This window comes from Halichoeres trimaculatus, unplaced genomic scaffold, assembly GCF_033239565.1.
Source record: "Halichoeres trimaculatus isolate MK-OKI-2021-1 unplaced genomic scaffold, fHalTri1.1 fHalTri1_scaffold_6, whole genome shotgun sequence".
Taxonomy (NCBI): domain Eukaryota; kingdom Metazoa; phylum Chordata; class Actinopteri; order Labriformes; family Labridae; genus Halichoeres; species Halichoeres trimaculatus.
In genome coordinates this window covers 12,467,843-12,489,073 of record NW_027437184.1, presented here as the reverse complement: position 1 = coordinate 12,489,073, position 21,231 = coordinate 12,467,843, and the positions used below count along the sequence as shown (strand labels likewise).

The 21,231-nt window shown below is 36.7% G+C and overlaps 3 protein-coding genes and 1 non-coding gene across 4 annotated transcripts; 2 read left to right on the top strand and 2 right to left on the bottom strand.

Annotated features, from left to right (window-relative positions):
- Positions 1 to 787: 787 nt before the first annotated feature.
- On the bottom strand, positions 788 to 3,024 carry cox7b (cytochrome c oxidase subunit 7B). The gene is made up of 3 exons (XM_074672618.1): positions 2,878 to 3,024; positions 1,579 to 1,694; positions 788 to 1,022 (listed from the first exon to the last, which is right to left on the bottom strand). The coding sequence occupies exons 1-3, from the start codon at positions 2,912 to 2,914 to the stop codon at positions 933 to 935; spliced, it is 243 nt and encodes an 80-aa protein (XP_074528719.1). The 5' UTR covers positions 2,915 to 3,024; the 3' UTR covers positions 788 to 932.
- Positions 3,025 to 3,214: 190 nt separating this feature from the next.
- trnal-caa (transfer RNA leucine (anticodon CAA)) lies at positions 3,215 to 3,323 on the top strand. The gene is made up of 2 exons: positions 3,215 to 3,252; positions 3,278 to 3,323. It is a non-coding gene; the product is annotated as a tRNA-Leu (tRNA).
- Positions 3,324 to 3,700: 377 nt separating this feature from the next.
- On the bottom strand, positions 3,701 to 8,255 carry pgrmc1 (progesterone receptor membrane component 1). The gene is made up of 3 exons (XM_074673113.1): positions 7,916 to 8,255; positions 6,451 to 6,606; positions 3,701 to 6,091 (listed from the first exon to the last, which is right to left on the bottom strand). Exons 1-3 carry the CDS (start codon positions 8,208 to 8,210, stop codon positions 5,997 to 5,999), a joined length of 546 nt encoding a protein of 181 aa, XP_074529214.1. The 5' UTR covers positions 8,211 to 8,255; the 3' UTR covers positions 3,701 to 5,996.
- Positions 8,256 to 9,633: 1,378 nt separating this feature from the next.
- Positions 9,634 to 18,251, top strand: rab24 (RAB24, member RAS oncogene family). The gene is made up of 9 exons (XM_074672778.1): positions 9,634 to 10,055; positions 11,543 to 11,664; positions 12,776 to 12,844; positions 13,260 to 13,338; positions 13,791 to 13,858; positions 14,524 to 14,623; positions 14,938 to 14,988; positions 16,458 to 16,517; positions 17,216 to 18,251. Exons 2-9 carry the CDS (start codon positions 11,548 to 11,550, stop codon positions 17,281 to 17,283), a joined length of 612 nt encoding a protein of 203 aa, XP_074528879.1. The 5' UTR covers positions 9,634 to 10,055; positions 11,543 to 11,547; the 3' UTR covers positions 17,284 to 18,251.
- Positions 18,252 to 21,231: the final 2,980 nt, after the last annotated feature.

Below are 21,231 nucleotides of genomic sequence, written 5' to 3'. Positions count from 1 at the left end.
CCATTATTTAATAACTAAATAATCTGGTTGGACCTAAACTCTAGTTATCATGCTAATGATGTACTAAAATAGTTATAATCATGTGCTTCAGGTGTGTTTTTATGTATATTTGAAATGGTATTTTCTCACGTCATTTTTGCCTTTTTGCTGAACCTGTAAAGGATTATATTTGACACACACACACACACACACACACATATATATATATATATATATATATATATATATATATATATATATATATATATATATATATATATATATATACATATATATTTTCATTTTGACAAATATGAGCGGTCAGTCCTAATTTTTTCATCACCGAAGGCCTTTGTGCTCTCGCTTTGGTGAATGAACTGTTTTACTTCTTTAAAGGAAATAATTTCAGCACTTTTATTCATGATAAATCAAATACATGTATTAACAGTCACATAATTCTGAGAATTCTTGCTTTTTTGTTCATTTTTCCCATTCGTGTCTTAGCCATAAAATCCAAGTGGGATATGAAATGCCTGGATCATGACTTAGAACTGTACACACACAAAAGCAAAGAAAACTTGTCCTTACAGTTAATCAACAAGATGATGCGAGTTTACACTCAATTTTTGAACAGAGAGACCTTCATCTCATATGTTACTTAAATTCCCTCCATTCTAAAATGTGAAAACTGCCATATTTATCATCAAAATGTAAACTTAGGAACCAGAAACTTACTAATAGCATAAGGAACAACTAGAGAGGATATATTGTTAGGTACCATATCCATAAAAGAAAAGACATCAGTCAATAGAATCAAACTTAATTTATTTGGACAAAGTAACATGTAGGAATAAACACAGGTGTTCACTGTCTGAACAGGCAGATATTTATTATTCATCTGTACAACCGGAAAGTTTATTATTGGTGAGATATTGGTCTGTCATGTTGCCTCTTCACTCTTCAGATTCAGGCTCTCTCCACTCTTTTGGCATGACCTTCCCAATAGGTGACAGATTCCAGGTGATGCCAGTTTGAGTCACTACCTGCACAAAGACATGAGTAAAGCAGTTTTAAAGAAACCATGTCACCTCATTCTTGTCCTTTATGACTCCAAGTTCCATTCCACATCAAAACCTTTTATCTATGCAAGTTTTACAAATGAAGTAGTATTAGATCTCTGAGTAAACCTGCACAGTTCATCCCCACTCATAGCACTTATGATCAAGACCAAGTTTAAACACCAGCATAACTTGGTAAACAATCTCTTATTCCAAAATGTCTAGAAACAACGAAATATAAAAGTATTATCATAACTCTACAAACTTTCTACACTGTTGCTTAAAGCCTAACCGTTTTATGATATCTGACACAGCATGGTGCCTTTATTTTACAATGCAGGTGTCTAAGTCTTAATCTGAGAGCTTGTCTTTAACATCTTTCCCCTACACCAATAAAAATTAAACACAATATATAGCATTTTTTTAGCACCGCATTGGAAAGCACCTTTTCAGGTTATACAGTTTAATTTCATTTAGCAGACGTATGTAAGCATGTTATACTTGAAATGATGATTATAACAGATGAGGATTTATTACTTACATATGACCACACAGCTATGCAGAAGAGTGCTCCACCGGCCATCAAACCATTGCCATACTTAGAGTGAAAATCTGGGTTGGCAGTGGATCCATGCCTCACTTGCCTTGCAGCCTGACCTGAAAAAAAAAGAAACAGATTTCATGGTTAGGTCAGATATGTTCTTTACCAAGTTTAACATTTACAGGGATTCATACACTTTGCTGTATTTTTCATGGAGACAAAATAACACGGGCAAAAATTTAAGGTGCAGATAAAAAAGGAAAAAGAAAACAATTAAGGTTATCAAGCCAATCTACCTTACAAACGTGCCAATGCTAAACAGAAAAGAATGCAAGTTATCAGACACTCTTTTATTTCTCATTACCCTGAAAAAAATAAAGTTTGACTGCTGCACACGTATCATGGTGTGATTAACTCCCTCAAAACACATTTTAAGCACCAGCTTCTATATAAAGTAAAACTAGATCATGCATACAGTTGCACTGTGCTGACACAGGGTGGCCTTATGTGACCCTCTTAAAAGTGAGATATTCAAATGTAGATGCAAATAACTTCATGGAACTGAAAATATCACTTCAGCACAACACAGACAAAAACAAATCAACAAATAAACTGTTATGAAAAATGTTTAGATATCTATGGACAAAGTCTGTAATATAATTATAAAATAAAGACGGACTGCATTTCTCAAGCGCAGTATTTACTGCCAAGAACAACCTTTCTTGAAACTGTTAAATGCAACAAAAAGTGTTTGAAAACGCATCGAAGAAGTAAGCTTCCAAAGTATGTACTGAAACAGCTCGTCAGTTCATACTTATGTCCTTATGTGTCCTTCGTTGGTTAATCACACAATTCACCTTTAAGCACGTCAGCTATAATATTTGATAATTTACCCTCTGATTTCTTAAATCTAATGTTGGCCGTGCACAATGAGGAAATGAAACTTAAAGACCAAGGACGCTTATGATTCACCAAAGTTAGGTCAGTATGCCGGGCAATGTTGTCAGGAAGAAAAACCAAAGGGATTGACTATCGACAGGCAGTGACATTACGAATCAAAATGAGAGGATAACATGGCATCTGGGTACACATGTATAATGCATTTCACATTTATAAAATACATCTCTAGCGGAGGTTGCTGGTTTTAGCATGCTAGCTGTGTGCTGTTGACGTTAGCACGCTGGCCGCGGTCACCCACAAAGGGCGGGCCTGTATGTTCTCGATTCTACACATATTGAGTACTTGTTGAAGTAAATACATATGAAAACATATCTTTCGTTTTGAACGTTGTTTCTTTACCTGTGATGTTCAACGCAGCTTTTGTAAACCGGAACATTTTGCTCTGCCTGGCTCTCCTCTGTTACCCTTGAAGATGTTAGGTAATATGGCCGCCGCACGTAGTCACAGCGGAAGTAAGACACCGTAGGCATGCGCAGCTACAACTGATGCGTTTTATGGTTAGTGGGAAGTGAGAAACGCAGTAAAAGACACAATCCCAGACGTGACACTTGATGAATACGCACAGCACCTAGGCAGAGACCACACTAGATACTTATGATAGAATATGTATACATATTTTCACAGGTTTAGAGGTGTAATTATGATAAATGGGTTTAGCTCCCATGAACGCCGCAATGTCAGGATGGCCGAGTGGTCTAAGGCGCCAGACTCAAGGTAATACCTTCCGGTTGATCGGGTGTTCTGGTCTCCGAATGGAGGCGTGGGTTCGAATCCCACTTCTGACATCAACCTTTTAATCAGCGCTGAGTGTCCGGATAACAGCAACATAAAATACAGAGGAGTGCAGGTGAGAAAATGATTGGCATGGAGAGGACATTATGTTTTTTTTTCCATCAGATAAAAACAAACATTAAGTTATAATGATCAGTGTCTAGGCCTTTGGGTGGGCCTGTGTCTGGGATTGTAAACCTCTTTGTAAATAAATACCTGTATGTGTAGTCTGTTTGCAGTCTTTACAATACTTAATAAACGATGACATTTTCTTCAATTCTTATATATATTTTTTTATCATGCTGAAGTTTTCAATCTTCAATTCATCTATCTTATCATTTCTTAATATCATAACAGGTAATTTTCACTTCACAACCAACAGGTTTCATTTATCACATGTCTTTATTAAATGAAAAAAGCATCTTCAGGATTTCAACAGACTTATAGCTATAAGTTTGTGTTGTACGTGCACTGTTCCCTTGTTTAATCTGTTTTAAAATTACACTTAAGCTTTGTAAAAGAAAAATTATAAAAGATGTGACAACACTGCAGTTTTCCACAGTCAGATAAACAGAATCTTTTTCCACAAAGAATTCCATGTTAAAAATTGACTACAGGTCCTCGTAAACAGTTTCTGCAAATCCGATTTGTGGACTAGAGGGCAGTGGTCTTACAAGCCTTGGACTTGTAGAATACTAATGATACAAGGTTTCATTTTTGAGCTGTTGTGAGTTGAACATAACACAAACAGCATGCAATTACCAACATGACTATTGTGGAGAAGTAGTGTCTTATTTGGAGGGAATAAAAACTATCAAGCTCCATAGGCCGGAGAAAGGTGTTGTTCTCACAGGAGGTGTCTATCAATAGGTTTAGTGTCATATAAACAATAAACAAACCAATATTTGAGATGACAGATTGGGCTTGCATTGGTTTGGCCACCTTGTGATGCCTTATCTCTCAATTTTCCGCAATTTTCTAAATTTAGTTTTGTTTTTATAAAATCATTGCGCATCACTCTCCTAATGTACAATTCAAAACTTGACAGAATTCCACTTGTACAAAGAACCGATAAAATTCACATCTCAAACGCAGAAAATATACAATGTATACTGTGGATAAGCATCTTTTATGAACAATAGTAAGCTGATTACAAAAGTAGATATCAAATATGCAATATTGGCTCAAAATGATTTCACTACTGTTGGTTGGATGATAAAATTCTGTGGATTGTCCTTTTTAGCTTTACAATATCATCAAAAACAGCAGAAAATCTGTGTACAAAAACATGAACTACCTCATCTAGGATGGAGGCTGAGATACACGGGGCCTTAATTTTACAATATCAATACATCATTGACATCTTGTTGTATTAGGCATGGACTAAACTGTATAAAAATGAATGAAGCCAACCAGGATTCAGCTTGTCATAGCTGGTACAGTTGCTTGTAAAAAAAAAAAAGTGCTGTAAACTTAGCTTTTCTTTTCTTTTTTAAATCAGTATTTCTGATAAGGTAGCACAAACATCAAAAGATTTCTGCTCACCTGTTTTCTATTGGATAAGCTTTTGAAGTGGGGGTTAAAAAAATCATTTTCTGTGCAACCTGTATCCTCTTTGATCCTTGTTTACCATGTTCATCTTGTGCGAAAAAACAAAAATGATCACCATTCTGGGACTTCATTGGCATTGGAATTTCTTCATACTTAGGCCATAAAAAAACGTAACCCTGCAAAAGTCGATTTGCCAGAGCAGAAAATTATTATACTGCATACTTTTTGTTTGTCTCTCCAATATGTATCCATTTTCTGCATTTGATTGAGTGAAGATGCACGTGAATTTATAGCACACAACAACAATTTCTCCCCACAAGAGAAAAACACAAACTATCATCAAACAGTGCTTAGTATACAATTAGTTGGAATGAAATTGAACATAGGAATTTCCCTCGATGACCAATTGAGATTGAATACACAGATATTGTTGTGCAGACTCACAAGACATGTCTTGATTGCATTTAAAGACAAAGATGTTTTCTAAATGGTTAGCATTAACAGAATTTATTTGAGAAAAGTTTAAAAGAGTGCTCCAGCTCCAAATTTTGTTTGCTTTTTATATTTTCACAAGTTCATATCTCAAGTTGTCATAGCAGAAATTGTGATCAGAATAGGTGCAGTTTTGATATTTACATCTGGCTTATATAAAATTCTGTACGTTTATTTTCATTTACTCTCGGTTTAGTCCCTTTGCATGCTTCTTAACTCTTTAATAGCAATACTTCCTGAGATTATTAATTTTAATGTGAGCTGAGCCAATCAATGTGGTGTAGGGAATGTGAACAACCTGTGTTGACAGCATCAGTGATATTATCAGAGTTTATAACAGAGCTGCTGATAATAACAACCCTTAACCTACAGGATGTATAAGCATCTTCATTGTGTCCAGGAAATGGTCCATTGAAAAAGGAATCTAAGGAGAAAGTTAACTGAACTAGAATATGGCTCCATTTTGTTACACAGAATATATAAATGTTAAGGCTGTTTAGCCTTCAAATTACAATCATGGAATTCAGTCAATCTGGTTCAAAAATATCAGAATGTATGTCTGCAAGTTTCTCTGAACGGTCTTAGCTGGAGGCTGAAAATCTTCACAGAAACATTAAGGCATCTCTCGTGTTTCCCTCTTGGTGCTAGTCACTCTTTTTGTCTTTTCCTTCCTCATCATCTGTGTACTCTGTGGGCTCCTCACCAGGCTTCAGGAGCTTGCCAACATAGTCGTACTTTACTGGAAAGACAAAAAAAAGAACAAATGGTGAAAAAATATTTATTGGTTTTGATAAAAATGAATAATCAGATATGGATTCAAGGAAAGAGCTGGCAGTCTGTGAGGTGTTGGTCTGCTTTAGTAACTCTATTGAACCACTTCTTTCTATTTTTCCTGTCTGTTGATACTTTGATGACTCAAACACTTGTTAAAGAACTCCCAACAAACAAGAAAAGTTGGATATTAGAATTATCTTTAAACTTTTAAAAGGCTCTGGATGAGAATTTTCTGAAGCTTTCTGTCTTTATTTGTGAAAATTAGGAAGTCTTTTCATTTGTCCACAAGTTTTTAAAGACTAGATGCTGTCCCGGCATACTCACAGGTGAACTGAGTCTCCCACTCAGAGAGGCTCTCCTGCTGCATGGCGTTCAGGTCAGACAGGTCGTCATGTTCATCTTTCAGAGCTTCCTTCTCCAGGCAGAAAGTTGCAAGTCCTCTGGATGCATCTCTGCCTGCAAACACTCCATATGGCCCCTCTGCAAGAAGGCCAGAATACAAAGTCTCAAAAACACATACATGAAACCTAATCTGTTGAAAGCTGACTTATGATCCATGTAAGGTTTTACAAAGATACACTGATGTTAATCAAGTCATGCATTGCTTCAGAAATTGCTAATTTTAAAATTACTAGGCCCACTGCTAAATTTCAACATCACAGGACATTTAAAAAGGGTCTTTTGGAAGCTAAAATTCCTGTTTGGGGGTATTTTTAGAAGAATAGTTTATTTTCTTGATAAACTGGTGGCTATTTAAGCAACATAAGAACAGAAAAACAGTGCTGAAAACTAAGCACTTCACATATATTATGAGTCGTTTGTAGCTCAAATTTGGGGAATTTGAAGCCTCAGGACTAAGTTTGCAGTGCAGTGAGAAAGATTGTTTGACAGTGAGTTATCATGTTGGCCAGAGGTTACAGGCAACAGAGGTAAAGTCTGAGATATGATAAAAACAGCGAGGTCTAACACTGTATGGGTTTCCTGGAAACAAAAAGGCATGACAAAGCAGATTCCTACTTCAGAGGTTATATTAAAGAAAAGTCTTTGAAGGCAAGCCATTCCTTCCACCTCTTCACTGTGCTCTTGAAACAGAAAACTGTCTGTGTTTGAAGAAATTTATGGGCTAATCCTATATTTTGGAAAGGAAAAGACTAGAAAAAAAAGACAGACAGGTATATAAACTCATATACACCAACACGTGAGAACAGACTGGAAAACATTAGGGACTCACTAAGTCAAAACACAAAATCACAGAATGATTTGCAGAAGGCTTTAACAAACGCACACACACATTGACCTAATCAACCAATGTCTATTTTACACCTGTAATACTAACATAAATATCCAAACCGAGATATTTTTTCTATATATTATCTTAAAGAGTTGTAACTTTTGTTGTTTTTCAATTTTAATATACATTTAAAGCTGATAATAAGTTGTTTGAGCTACATATTTATGTATCCTTTCCTACCTACCAGGTAATTCATCTGATAAATAGACGATCTCTGGTTTCAAGGCTGCAGCAACTCCTCTGTTGTGAAACGGGATCTCAGCTAACAAACTAAAGGGGGGTGTGGCATAAGCTTCCAGTTAAAAACTTTGACTGAACTAAAATGTCTGGCTTTTAATTAAGAATGGTGGAAGTAAAATGTCACAAAGTGAAAAAAGCAGTTATACGCAGGGCTATCATGCTAGCGGCCCTTGATGACGTTACGTCCGTCAACGGAGATGGACGTTGGAACAGGTCGTACCACCACCTTGAATGTATGCCAGGGTAACGTTCACGTACCTGGGCCGTAAAACTTCTTTCCCCGGGTCACGTCGAACACTTTTCCGTTGACAGCCATGAGGATCCTGGGGTCCTGCAGTCCATCGTAAGGCTTCAACTCTTGGAGGGTAAAATCTCTCTTTTTTAGTTTAGGCAGCGGCTGTTCGATCTCGCCGAAATCTGGCTGCTTATCTCCGCGGAAGATTTTGTACAGCAGAAACAAGCAGAGGCTGAGCAGAGTCAGATTTAACGGGGAGGTGAAAATCTCCTGAAAAATTCCTCCAGAAGTTAACTCGCTTCCCTCCGCTTCAGCCATGTTGGATCCTGTCTCAGTCCGTGCGTGCCTGTGAGTAGGGTGGGACTGGTGGAGCTCATGAACCACAACCAATCACAACTGCAGTCTCGGGGGCATCGTTCACAATTTGGACCAATCAGGCTTTTGAAGCTGCGTGCCCCAAAATATCCATTTCTATGAGGACATGAGTTTATTCTTACAATACACAAAACTGTTTTGTTATCTTCTACCTCCCATTCCACATGTTATTATCACATAGAATTAGCCTGATGCTTGTAATTTTATCAAGATAACATTAATTATTCAATTATATATTAGTTATTATTTTATCACTGAGTTAAATACTTCACTGTGAGGTTACATAAAATTACAACAAACTGTTGTAAGTAGTTAAATGCTTGCACCTCTAGTTTTGCTTAGGTCAGCCCTCTATGCATTTGTCAGAGATATCCAGGATATCCACATTTAAGAGGCTTTTATGGCAAAGGGAAGGTATTACAGTGTGCTACTCTTCAAAATCAGTGCCTCTGAGGTTCCTACCCTGTTTTGATACTTTTGTACAGGTTCTAACTTCCCCAAATTGCTTCTTCGAATACTTTTTTCCAGCAGTTATTTGAGCAGAGCAACATTAAGAAGGATTTAATTTTTACACTGTCAACATGCTACCATTATCAAAATACTGCCACATAACAGTAGAAAACAATAACATAGGACACACAAAATTTGCACGCACACCTGGCTCATTAAATGATAATACTAATAATAATAGCTGTCACAATTTGAAATGATAAAATGAACTGAGATTTTTTCTTTCTTTTTTTTTTTCGTTTATCATGGAACTCTGTCATTAATAAATGCAGAATAAATCTATAAACTCATATTCTAGGTGTAAAGATGTAATTGACTTTTTTATAATTAGGTGGTAATAATGCTATTTCAATGTTTTCTTCTACACCATGTTTACCTACTATTTCAGTATTTGAATGAATACATAATTAGATAAATTTTAGAAAAACATTTTAATACTGGGCCATTTTACGAATATAACTTGGTTATAAATGTACAAAACACACCATAGTTACACTTTTGATATAATTCAGTTAACAGGCTTATATACAAAGCTTGTTGGAGGGAGGGAACAGGAACAGTTCAACAAAAAATGAAGTGAAATAAGGTCAATAAAATATACAATAAATAAATAATGTTAATCAAGGGGAGAAAATAATAATCATATTGTACCAAAGGAATTCTTTCAAGTAACTGTATTTTTTTTTCTTTTGATTGATAATTTTCAGTGTTCCTGTTCTTAAGAATCAAAATAAAATAAAATAATAAACTTATAGAATTAAGATAAATAAAATAAAATAAAAAAATTAAAACCCAAAATCTGAGAGAGGTCGATGCATCCGGTATTGTCGCATGCAACAGGGGCACTTCCCGGCCCTGGAAACAAGCTCTGTCGCATTTTGGTTCCCACCCAAACAAACAAAGCTCAGATATGATTTATTTCCACCTCAGAAACGTTTGACAGCTCCGTCTACGATCAGCTGATTTCCGCCATGACTTAAACAAACACAGCTCAGCAGAGCAAGCTTATTTTTTTACTGTTTTCTCATACCTTATTTACGTTAACTGACGTCGTACGTTGCGCAACAGTGGCAGTAACGTTGTTGTAGCTTTGCTGACACTCAGTATCACAACAGCAACCGGCGGCTGAGCGAGGCTGGGCAGAGATGACAAGCAGTTTGGCTGTGACTGTATGTGCTTGAAAACAGGTTTGTTGTGCACGGATGACACCCACAGTCTGGCCCCTGCTCCCGGAGGATCAGATGTTTGCAAAGATTTTCTGAGACAAGCAGCTAGTTGGTGAGTTATGAGTGCTTGTTTTTTAGTGCTGAAGTTAGCTAGGTTAGCTGTGAACACCCAATTTACCAAAAGCGAACGTTTTTTTCAGATGGTGCAACTAAATATCTCTGGTGTGACTGAATACTTTTTTTCATAATGTTCTGTTTGGCATCAAGTACAATAGCCACTGATTGGTGGGAAAACACAAATAGAAAAAAAACGTCATTGAACAGGATGGGAACACTATGTAACGTTTCAGTTTTGCTTTCAGTCTGTTTAAAATTTGACCTGAAACTGAAATTTTAGTGTAGGAGCCCGTTTAAGCAATTAAACCTTAGAATGACAGCATCTGATCATTAGTTTTGCCTATAAGATTTTAGTATTGGTTTCAAAAGCTCAATATATAGCATCTCTAAAACAATGGTAACAAAGTGAGTCATAGAAAGAAAAGCAGAAGAACCCAAACAACATAAGAATGAGACTCGTCTGGTGAAGTAACAGCTTATACAACATTTATATTCTTGTCACAATCAAAGATCCACTGCAAGTGGTTGTAGATACAGACACTGTTTTGTACTTATTTTATTTTCTTGTACAGCATCAGAGTATATTTTAAGTGTCATTTCAAAGTTTATAGACCTGGTAGAGTTTAACATAGTACAAATACTGTTTAAAGGTAAGACATAAAATAGTTGTAACTAACATCAACATCCTGTAACAAACAGGAAGGTTTAACATTTAAGGGGCTGCAATCTTAACCGAGTGCTGCAACAACTGTGACAAGTAAATGTAGAACAGTCTGTGGATTGATTTGTGGGGTTTGTTAAATGTACTAAACAATGTAATTTTTTTTGTTATTGACACTGTGGCTTTAGATATTTGAGTATTTCAAATGAAAGAAGATAGGCAGATATGATGAAATAAGATTTGTCTTATTTTAAACTTTTGTAAACTTTTTATTTCTTCTTTTTAAAACATGTTGAAATTAAGAAAAAACAAACCATCTCTAATAAACGGACAACCTCAACCCAACAACATTTATTTAATTATAAGGCAACAGCTATTCTACATTTTGAGCTCAGATTGAAAACAGAAGTTATTATGTTATTTTATAAAATACCATTCACCACCATATTTGACACACCAGTAGACTCAGTTTTGACTTCAATCACATTCCTCACCTAATGTTATGAGGTAAATACTATGTTGTTGTAATAACAGGGTTTCAAATCTTTGAAATCTATGAAGCAATGAAATGAAGAGATGACTGTACTCCACTCAACCTCTGCTGTGTGGCAATATATTATTCATAATCAGGTCTGATATACGATACGAATATAGACAACAAGAGGAAGTAAAAGGATTTGAAAGTTAAGTTTTTTAAATCAGAAGAAGTATTTTTGACTCTACTACTGTCTCAGCACACAGCTCATGGAGCAGCATTTACATTAACTCCTTACTGTTTCTGTTTGTTCTTGTGGTCTCATCCTGGGTTTTTCTAATCCCAGTTATTATGAGTGCGATGCGTGTGGATGCCAAAGTGGTGATGCTGGGAAAGGAGAGTGTAGGGAAGACCAGCCTGGTGGAGAGATACGTTCATCATCGCTTCCTGGTCGGCCCGTATCAGAACGTGAGTGTCAGCTGCTCTGCTTCTCTCTCCATTTCAGGCCGTTGCTGATTTGCTCTTTGCACGCTGCAAATACATGAAAGAAGTTATTATTAAATTGACCCCTGGGGAGTTTATGATCATAGAGGCTGGAGTTAATGATCATACTGACCATGAAATAACTTATTAGAAATGAGGGAGCAGATGCCTTTCATAGATAAAACACACGAGAGGCATGTCCGATTCAGACATGCCGCGTATGTGTCCTCTTTAAGATCATATTTTTATAACTTTGCACAAAGTGTTCCAGTGATTCCAGGAATGGGAGTATTCTGACCCCTTCACAGCCTACATATTTATGATAGTAAATTTTTATTTCAGCTTTTTGCTCAAATATTGTTTTTACTGCAGTATCATTGTTAGTTGTCTTCTGCATAGAGTGACCTAGAAAAGTTATTTATTAACACAGGCATACCATTTAACCCTTACAAAAAAATCAGAAAGGTTAGCTGAAGCATATTTTCACTTTTATCAGAATCACACCTTGAGTAAACATTAAACTAGATTCTCTGAATTTAAGGAACAACTTTTTGACCCTGAAAGTGGCACTGTGAATGTAGCACACAACAACCTGTGGATTTTGTCATTTCTTATTCATTCACATTCTTAATTTGACTTAGTTCAGGTCTAATTAAGTTTAACAAAACAACAAAGTTTATCACAAATATGATATGTAAGTTTTAGCAAAAGTCATCAACCCACCACACACAGATATTTATTTAAAGAAAATAAATCAGGAGTTAAAAGCTGGGAAATTAAAGAGGTATAAAATCAGAACAAGGAAAGGAAATAAATAGATAAATAAGCTAATTATTATCATCTACTTTTAGTCATCTTTTTTAATGAAAAACAAATAAACAGCTGAGTCCTCACAAACTCTCTGCCAGTTGGATTTAATATGTGATCAAATCCCTCTTATTCCTAAGATTTCAGCATGAGCTTTTTGTTAGAGGAGGAGAAAATGCTTGATTTTTTTTGTCTTGGGTCGGACTGTGAGTACCCACAGTCTCCAGAGACTCCCAATATTTCCTTCCCTGTCTGATGCCTCACTGCACCTGCTCTCTCCCCCTGACAGACTATCGGTGCTGCTTTTGTTGCCAAACCTATCCAGGTGGGGGAGAAAGTGATAACCCTGGGGATATGGGTGAGTGAGATATGATGTACCTGATATGCATTTTGAGTCTGTGTACTTAGTAATAAACAGTTCTTGTGAGTTAACCCGTAAAAATTCTTCTAAGCCCTTCTTCCATTGTTTGACTTAAGACAGATGGTTAAAAAGGATAAAGTAGATGTAGAATGTAGTTTGCAAAAACCTTCAACAAATGATACAAATAATGCAAAATTTGCCCTTACACTGATTCTGCTTACTCAGCAGTCCAGAACTTTACAGGTGTGAGGGTAAATTTGTTTTGAGCCACAGAGGATTACATTTAAAGCCTGAATGGGGGTTGTAGGAATGTCGACTATGTACAAATATAACAGAGTCAAACAGACAGCAGTTAACACTCTGGTGTCTTAATTTACTGTAGATGAGCGTTTCTATTCCTTTTCTTTCTCAGGACACGGCAGGATCAGAGCGTTATGAAGCTATGAGCAGAATCTACTACAGAGGAGCCCGAGCAGCCATCGTCTGCTACGGTAAATCTACTGGTTTCAACTGGATCAATGCGGCACTGAAAACCCATCTGTTTGTCCTTCTCTTTGTCCATCTTTTCTCCACAGTTTTACCCTAGTGGCTAGTGACTGTTTTTCCCACATTGAGGAAGTTTGTCACTTTGGAAAAACCGATGGCCTCTCCTTGTGGATTACTCACACTGCTCATTCATATTATCACTGTTTCCCATCTGTTAGTTTTAGTGGAATTTGTATTGTTTTATATATTTACACCTTGTTTGAGCCAGACATGTTATCAGTTTTCATGTGAGTCTGCTGTGGAAAAACCGTCAGAATGTGAAGAAGGCGTCTGTTTGAAAATCAGCCTTCTTGTTTTGTGCATAATGTGATTTTTTTTAACATACACGCTCAAAAAATGTTGTGGACTGCAGCTGGTGACTAAATCCAGTTGTTCTTAATCATTTTTGGTCTTTCAGATCTGACTGACAGCAGCAGCTTCCAGCGAGCTCGCTTCTGGGTGAAGGAGCTGCAGAACTGTGAGGAAGTAAGAGAGCATTTCTGGATTTTAACCTAACAGATACCAAACAGATTATCAGATCTCTTGGTTACTTTATGGTTTCTTTCTAGTCCAGCTAAAAGGAGCATAAGTTTGTGGTTATGTTTTGTTGCTCTGTGGCATCTATGCAGCCCAAGTGGTTTCCCTGTACATGTGACTGCTCATAGGTGGCAGTTGGAAGTTGTAGGTAAAGAGAGCAAATTCAAAGTTTGGTTCCCTGTTTTGATTTATGAAAAAAAAAAAATCACTTAAGAGAAGAAGAAGAAGAAGATCTCTTGTCATAGGCCGAGTGTTGTCTGAACACACTTTTAATATATGCTTGAGAAATAAATTGAAATGGATAAAGATGTTTAAAGGAAAATGCTTGGGCAGTGCAAAAGAAGTGATTGGATGAATGATATTTGTTAGGAAGGCACTGACAAACTTAGCTAAAATAGTGTCAAGATTTTCTTGTTGTCACTTTGAATCAGAAATGACCTGAGAAAAAAGAATTCCCTCAAATTTTTTGTGCCAGCTGGTTAAAAAAATTATGCTGGTTTCTGAAAAACACCACAAGAATCTTACTAGCTGTCCATACATCAGAGTCAATTGAAATTTGATTTTTTTTCACACAGTCATTATGTTTTGTTTCCTGTGTGTGTGTGTTACTGCAGCACTGTAAGATCTACCTGTGCGGCACTAAGAACGATCTGGTCGTAGGAGATCGGAGCCTACGTCAGATTGATTATCACGATGCTCAGGACTTTGCTGAAGGTAACCAAAGGCTCTTACTTGTCAGTGTAACTGTTCTTTGTGAAAAGTGAAAAAATATACAGCTTAACTTTGGCTGAGTGACAGGGGTAGGGTTAATCCATTAATCTGAAAAGAAGTGAGTTTTCCTGTTACATTGAACTTTCTAAGATTATGCTTCTGTGAGAGAAACTACATTACTAAAGCCTGACCACGATTAAAGGATATTAAGACATGGTTGAGCCATGTGTAGGATTTGTAAGAACTCCAAGAAAAACAGAGTGTGTAAGTTTGTTCCTGCGCCTGAGTTAACCTTACTGTTCTGGCTTCTTTCACAGAAATTGGCGCACAGCTTTTTGAGACCTCCAGTAAAACGGGGAATAACGTTGGTGAGTCACAGCATCAGTCATCTGAAGGCCACATTTAACACACTGGTCCAAGCTGTCTTAATCCACCGTCTGTTCACAAAGAAGCTGGGTTTCCTTTAGTATCCTGAAACCTAAAGATCCAAAACAAAATGTACCTGCATTTTGAGCTGACATAGTTGATTATTGTAAAAGAAGAACAAAAGGTTGATAACAAATGAGTGAAATGGAAAAACTGACTTGAGAAAGATTTAAAAGTAGATCTGTCTCAGCTGAATCCAGCCTTTGACACTGTTCTCTTCTATAATGAGATGCCAACTGGGCATCTGTTTAAGTCACAGCACTGGTCTGATGAGGTCTGGTGTTTCAAAACATAACTGTTACATATTGAAATCAGCACAGGTTTGAACTGAATTCGAATTAAAAAGATAAACACATAAATTAGTGGATCAATGAAAGAGGATTTTTTTAATGTAGCAAAGGATATAAATTCTGTAACCTTTGTTGGCTTGTGACACAGGAAACAGTGTGATTTGCAAGTTTGAGGTCAAGTTGAGACATCCAGACAATGATCTTTTGAAGAGAAGAACTACAAGCAGGGTGCAGAGAACAGAGGATGTTTGCAAAAGGTGGTTTCTTTTTTGTCAATACCCTTTGTAACGGCTAGAGACTGTTAAAGTGTCCAGGAATAACCCTCAGTGTGATCCCATCAGACTCTACAGTTCTACAGTTTCATTTAGCAGACACTTTTGTCCAAAGCGACAACACAGGCAAGAATTTAGACAGAAGGAAAACCTAGTTAGTGCGACAATAGTGCTACAAGTTATTCGGCTGCAGATGCTGCCATTAAGTGCAAGATTTTTAAAATTTTATTTACTTACTTATGTAATTATTTTTTTAATAATGTAGAATAATCTAGTCAACAAACCACAATTAATTGCTGCAAAAATATACTTGAACCTTCAACAACAGTCAGTCATTACTGCTGAAAATTCACTAAGAGCTGGGACTTAAACCTTCTGACTCATTGTACCCCTGAGGACAAAGAGGAGAAGGGTCAGATTAAGTGCAAAAGTGTTCCCTGAACAGATGAGTTTTCAGACGTCTCTTAAAAGTAGAAAGGGACTCTGCGGATCGTATAGAGTTAGGTAATTCATTCCACTATTTGGGCACAACAGTAGAGAAGAGTCTGGCTAGTGATTTGGAGCCGTGCTGGGCTGGGCTGGGAGCACCAGGTGTCTATCACATTCTAATGCAGATTTAACTGTCTTGAAGCCCACCAGATTAGTCAACCTCAGTAATCCAAACAAATCATTACCAGTCCGTGTTTGGCTCCTACAGAGGTTTGACACGAAGAGAGTAGATTGTATTTATCCTCTTTTTTTTTCCCATTTAGTCATTCTATGTGCTGTAGTGCTTGTGAATGAACTTGTTTTTAACAGATCATGATATGTTAAGAAACTGACAGCCCTCATCCCTCCTCTGCCTCACAGATGAGCTATTCCTGAAAGTTGCTGAGGACTACAATAGCACTGCCTTTGAGTATATGACAGGTGAGTCACTTCACTTCCTTACTTATATACCTTTTTTACTCTTCACAACCAGTCCGGCATCATTTGGGTCTTTGAATATCTTGAAATAAGTCATATGGATTTGTGAGATGATTGTTGCTTAAATTAAGACTGACACAATTTTTTTGACTAAAATCAGCCATAAACACTTGCTTAGATTTAAGGTTTTTCAGTGTAACACCAAAATTAAAGGAAGGAGGAAAGGCAGATAAAAGGGGATTTTGGTTCAAATCACAGAGAGATTATGTTTTTTAGAGCCAAATACATGATGGGATTCAGTTTGTTTCAGCCATATGATGTAGGATCTGTGTATTATTTGCACAGTTTAAGGAATTAAGGATGTGTTTCTAAAGTATTTGGACCTTGTGCATATCAAAACACTGGATTTAGAAGCAATTCTTGGGGAATACCCCAAGTGCAAGGAAGTACTTTTGGGGTAGCTTAGCCGCAGTTTAAAAAAGGCGAACTGTTAGCATGGTTCTTTACAAATTCCACCTTTTCTTACTTCCATAAGTTTATTTTGAAACACACCGTGAAGCATCTTGTTTGTTTTATCCATAAATATAAAAGTGTAAGCTGAACACTTGAATCTTTTTTTAACCTTATCAAATGTCTACCTCTTGAACTGATGCTTAACCTGCTTAATTTAATCTTTTTTTTGTTTGTTTTTTTTCCAACAGAAGAAAATAACGTTGACCTTGGCCAGAAGAAAGACTCATATTTCTACTCCTGCTGCCATAACAACTGATGTTAAGCTACAGGGAGGGAGGCAGAAATGGTCCCTTTCCCTCAGCTGTTGTAAAACCTGGATATGCTGGATGGATGTTGGATGTCTCAGATCTGGAACTGGGATACAAAATACAGAAATAAAAGTGAAGCTGGACTGTGTGCACCTGTTTGGATCTGTTCTTTTTTTTGTGCCATCAAGAACTGAGAGCTGCAAGACTTTATGGAATGGATGGACTTCTGGGTGAAGAAGGACGACATACCAACACTCACACTTCTCACCAAGCTATGTCTGTTTTTTTAACCTCCTGTAACTCCCTGCGAACAGGACCATGGAGTTTACACATCCTTAAAGCTGCAGTGTTAACAATCAGAGGCTGTGATGAAGATAAGCCAGCAGGAGGTTAACAAAGAGGGATCTAATGTACACAGACTGACAGAGGAACCTCCATTGACACTGTTTACTGTTCTGTGTACTATTGCAACTTCACTGCATCAGGGGTGATGGTTTGTTTACAGGTAACTTTGTTTACCTCCAACTCCATTTAACATTGTTGTGGAAATTGTCTGTTAGTCCTGCACATGTCGAATGAAGCCAAAAATATAATCTGTGAAAAAAACATTTGTGTTATCTGGCATACCTGGACTTCTTAACTAAATTTAATTCACGTTTTCCCCATACAGACCAGATACATGAATTTTAAAACATCAAAGATCTTTATGAAGGCCTTATACCCACAGTGGAAATAGCTCTACTGTGTAAAATACACTTTACTTTTGTGGATGAATAATTACTACGCTTTGTATGGATGGGGATTGGGGCAACTGAACAATATTTGGGAAGGATAGGCTAGTGATTCAAAAATAAATTAAAAGTCTGATTTTTTTCCAGGATCTCTAGATTTAAAGTTAGGACTCAGTTTTTTTCTTTTTTTTTTCTTTCTTTTTTTTTTTTTTTTTTTTTAGATTTTTTTTGTGCAATTTAAGTCAGTTTTTTGTTTTAAGAGTTTTGAAATCAAAGTTTAAATCCAGATTTTTGTCCAGAATTTTGAGAATGAATTAAGTTTTTTTTTAGATTGAAATCAACATTTTGGTTTTCGTCCTGAACTTGGAAATGTAGTTGGAATTCTTTGTCATTTTTTCTTTCTTTCCTTTTTTCTTTTTTAGAATTTTGATATTGAGGTTAGAATTTGGCTGTTGTTTTTTTTCTAGAATTTTGAAATTGAAGTTAGAATCAGGATTTTTTTTTTCTAGAATTTTGAGATCGATGTCGGAATTCTGACCCTTCTCTCGGACTTGAGATAATTTTCTTGAATTTTGAGATTTCTGTGGCTCTTTTTTTTTTTTTTTAATTCTGACCCACTTTCTCAGGATTTTGAGATTAAAGTGAGTATTCTATAAAATCAGCATTGTGAGATAAAAGACAGAATTCACACCTCAGTCTCAGAATCTTGAGATTGTAAGAATTTTGAGATGTAAGCCAGACGTCTGAAACTTTTTTAAAATTCTGAGAAAAAAGTACCTGACTGTTAATTCAAAGTTAAAAATGTTAGAATTTTACATTTTACTGATCTAACCTTCAAAAATATATTTGTGGCCCTTATCCTTTTACTGTACTGCCATATGACACTATTGATGTATTAACAGAGGTGGATGCGGCTGCAGCCGTACCAGTGATTTGCTCCAGCAACTAGTTGAATGTAACACTAACATAAAAAAAACTCTCCTGAGTACATAAAACACAAGTTCCCTTTTTATCACCTTTATAAAACTGTAGACAGGACACCTTAACCCATATCAAAAGGGTCAATGAAGGTCTTGCAGCTGCAAAACTTTCTCACAGCCCTGAAAGTCTAATTTTATTTGCATGATGTGGGCCGAACCAGTGGAAGAAACACTAATGAGTAAAGTCATCAACCAGGGATCAATCAATAAACAGCTTTCAGTCATATGAATGGGAGCCATCTGTGGCTCCAGTATCTGGTCCTTGAAAACACACCCATGGATCGCAGACATCCTGTACGTGATTGTTTCCCCTCTGCAGCATAAGCTCTGACTCTGTTAATAGGTTAAATATGATTGTGTCTATTTGGTGATGGTTTCTAAAATGCCTTTATGTCTGTAATGAAACTGCATGGCCTCTGCAGACTTGAAGAAACCGTCAGTGACAGTAACTTTTCTGCATTTAAACTCAAAGTTTTCTATTTTGTAATTTCAAATGCATTGTACTTCTGAAAACATGTCTGTCTGTGTTCTCTGAAAGGTGTCCGTTGCTCTTTGTGTTGAGAAACTCCAGATTTCACCAACACTGAGGACAAGTTTGGGTGAATGTTGTAACATGGTACAAACTGTCGTCTTGATGTTCTCAGAACAATATTTAAAGCTCAATTTAACTGCAAGACTCAAGTCACTAATTTATTGCCTTTTTAGGTTGTGCTGCCAAGCAGAAGTGGGGAATGAATGGACACATTCTCAGTTCACTCCATGTCGCTGCTTTGATGTGTTGATGTCCTGTGTGTTGGTATCTTAATGCACAATTTTTTTTTATCGAGGGCTGTTCACAGACCAATGTGAAGTACAAATATGTTCTGTAAAAATAAAAGCTTGTTCATCAAAAGGCCTGCATAGATCTTCATTTTTCAGATCAAGTTTTTACCCTGGTGTATACATCTAATTTCTTTTACATTTGAGTGAGGAGAAATGGCAAACTAAATATATTTTAAGTAGACATTTAAAAGAGAAGGCATGTATGTATCATGACTCTTAAACCCAATAAAGAATTCAAAATGTAAATCATGAAAAAATATCCTGAAAATTAAAAAAATGTTTCAGTTTGTAGGACAAAGAGCTTAAACTGTTCTCAAAAACTTTTTTTTTTTAGTATAATTGGTTGCATAACTTCTTCATTGTTCTTGAAATTAGTGCAACCCCTTAAACTTAAAAAAAGACGAAGGGTATTCTTTGGTTCCATTTTTTTTGCTGTAGAAAAGTCATCAATATAACAGTTAGCTCTGACTTATGAAGCTCTTTATGACATTGGGCCATCCTATCTTAAAGAGCTCATTGCTCTGTATTATCCGTCTCAGTCGCGGCATTCTCAGCACGCAGGCCTGCTCGTCGTACCTAGGGTCTCTAAAAGTAGTATGGGAGGTCGAGCCTTCAGTTAGCAGGCTCCTTTTCTTTGGAATCACAGATCGCTTGAGGTCCAAGTGGCAGACATGGTCTTTACTTTTCAGAGGAGACTTCAAACTTTCCTTTTCGTTAAAGCTTATAGTTAGAGCTGGATCAGCTCTGAAGCAGCTCTTAATTACGCTGCTATAAGTTTAAAGTGTCAGGAGGAAACTAACACACAGGGCTCCTGTTTCCCTCTCTCCTCTATTTGTCGGCCCAACTTCTAATCTTAATGTCCAATTATAGTTACTGACCAAACATCTCTCTGAGAGGCTCTGAGTCTGTCTTGTAGGTCCTTCTGGATTGGTGATGTGGACGGCCTGCTGCTGTGGGCCCATATGCTTTACCTTAACCATCGCTACAACGCCCAACTATGGACTTTGTCTGTGTGTCTGTATGTCTCTCCCTCTGTCAACCCCCCCAGCCCCAACACAACCTCCGCAGATCTCTCACATGAGTCTGGTTCAGTTCCAGGTTTCTGCCTGTTAAAGGAAAGTTTTTCCTTGCTGTTGTAACTTGATAAATGCTGTTAAGTGCTGTACTCATGGTGGGTAAAGATGACTCCTTATTTTGTCTTGATGTTGGGTTTCTGCTAAAAAAATTTTTTTTTAAAGTTCACAGGTCTAGACCTTTTCATGTTTTAAGAAAGTGTCTGGAGATAACGTTTGTTATGATTTGGTGCTTTACAAATAAAGATTGATTGATTGAATGAAAGATGAAAAACTCCCATGATGCAACCTTGGACCATTCTGTTTTTGGTACTTTTCCGTCACCATCAGACTTGTGCGATGTGAGAACT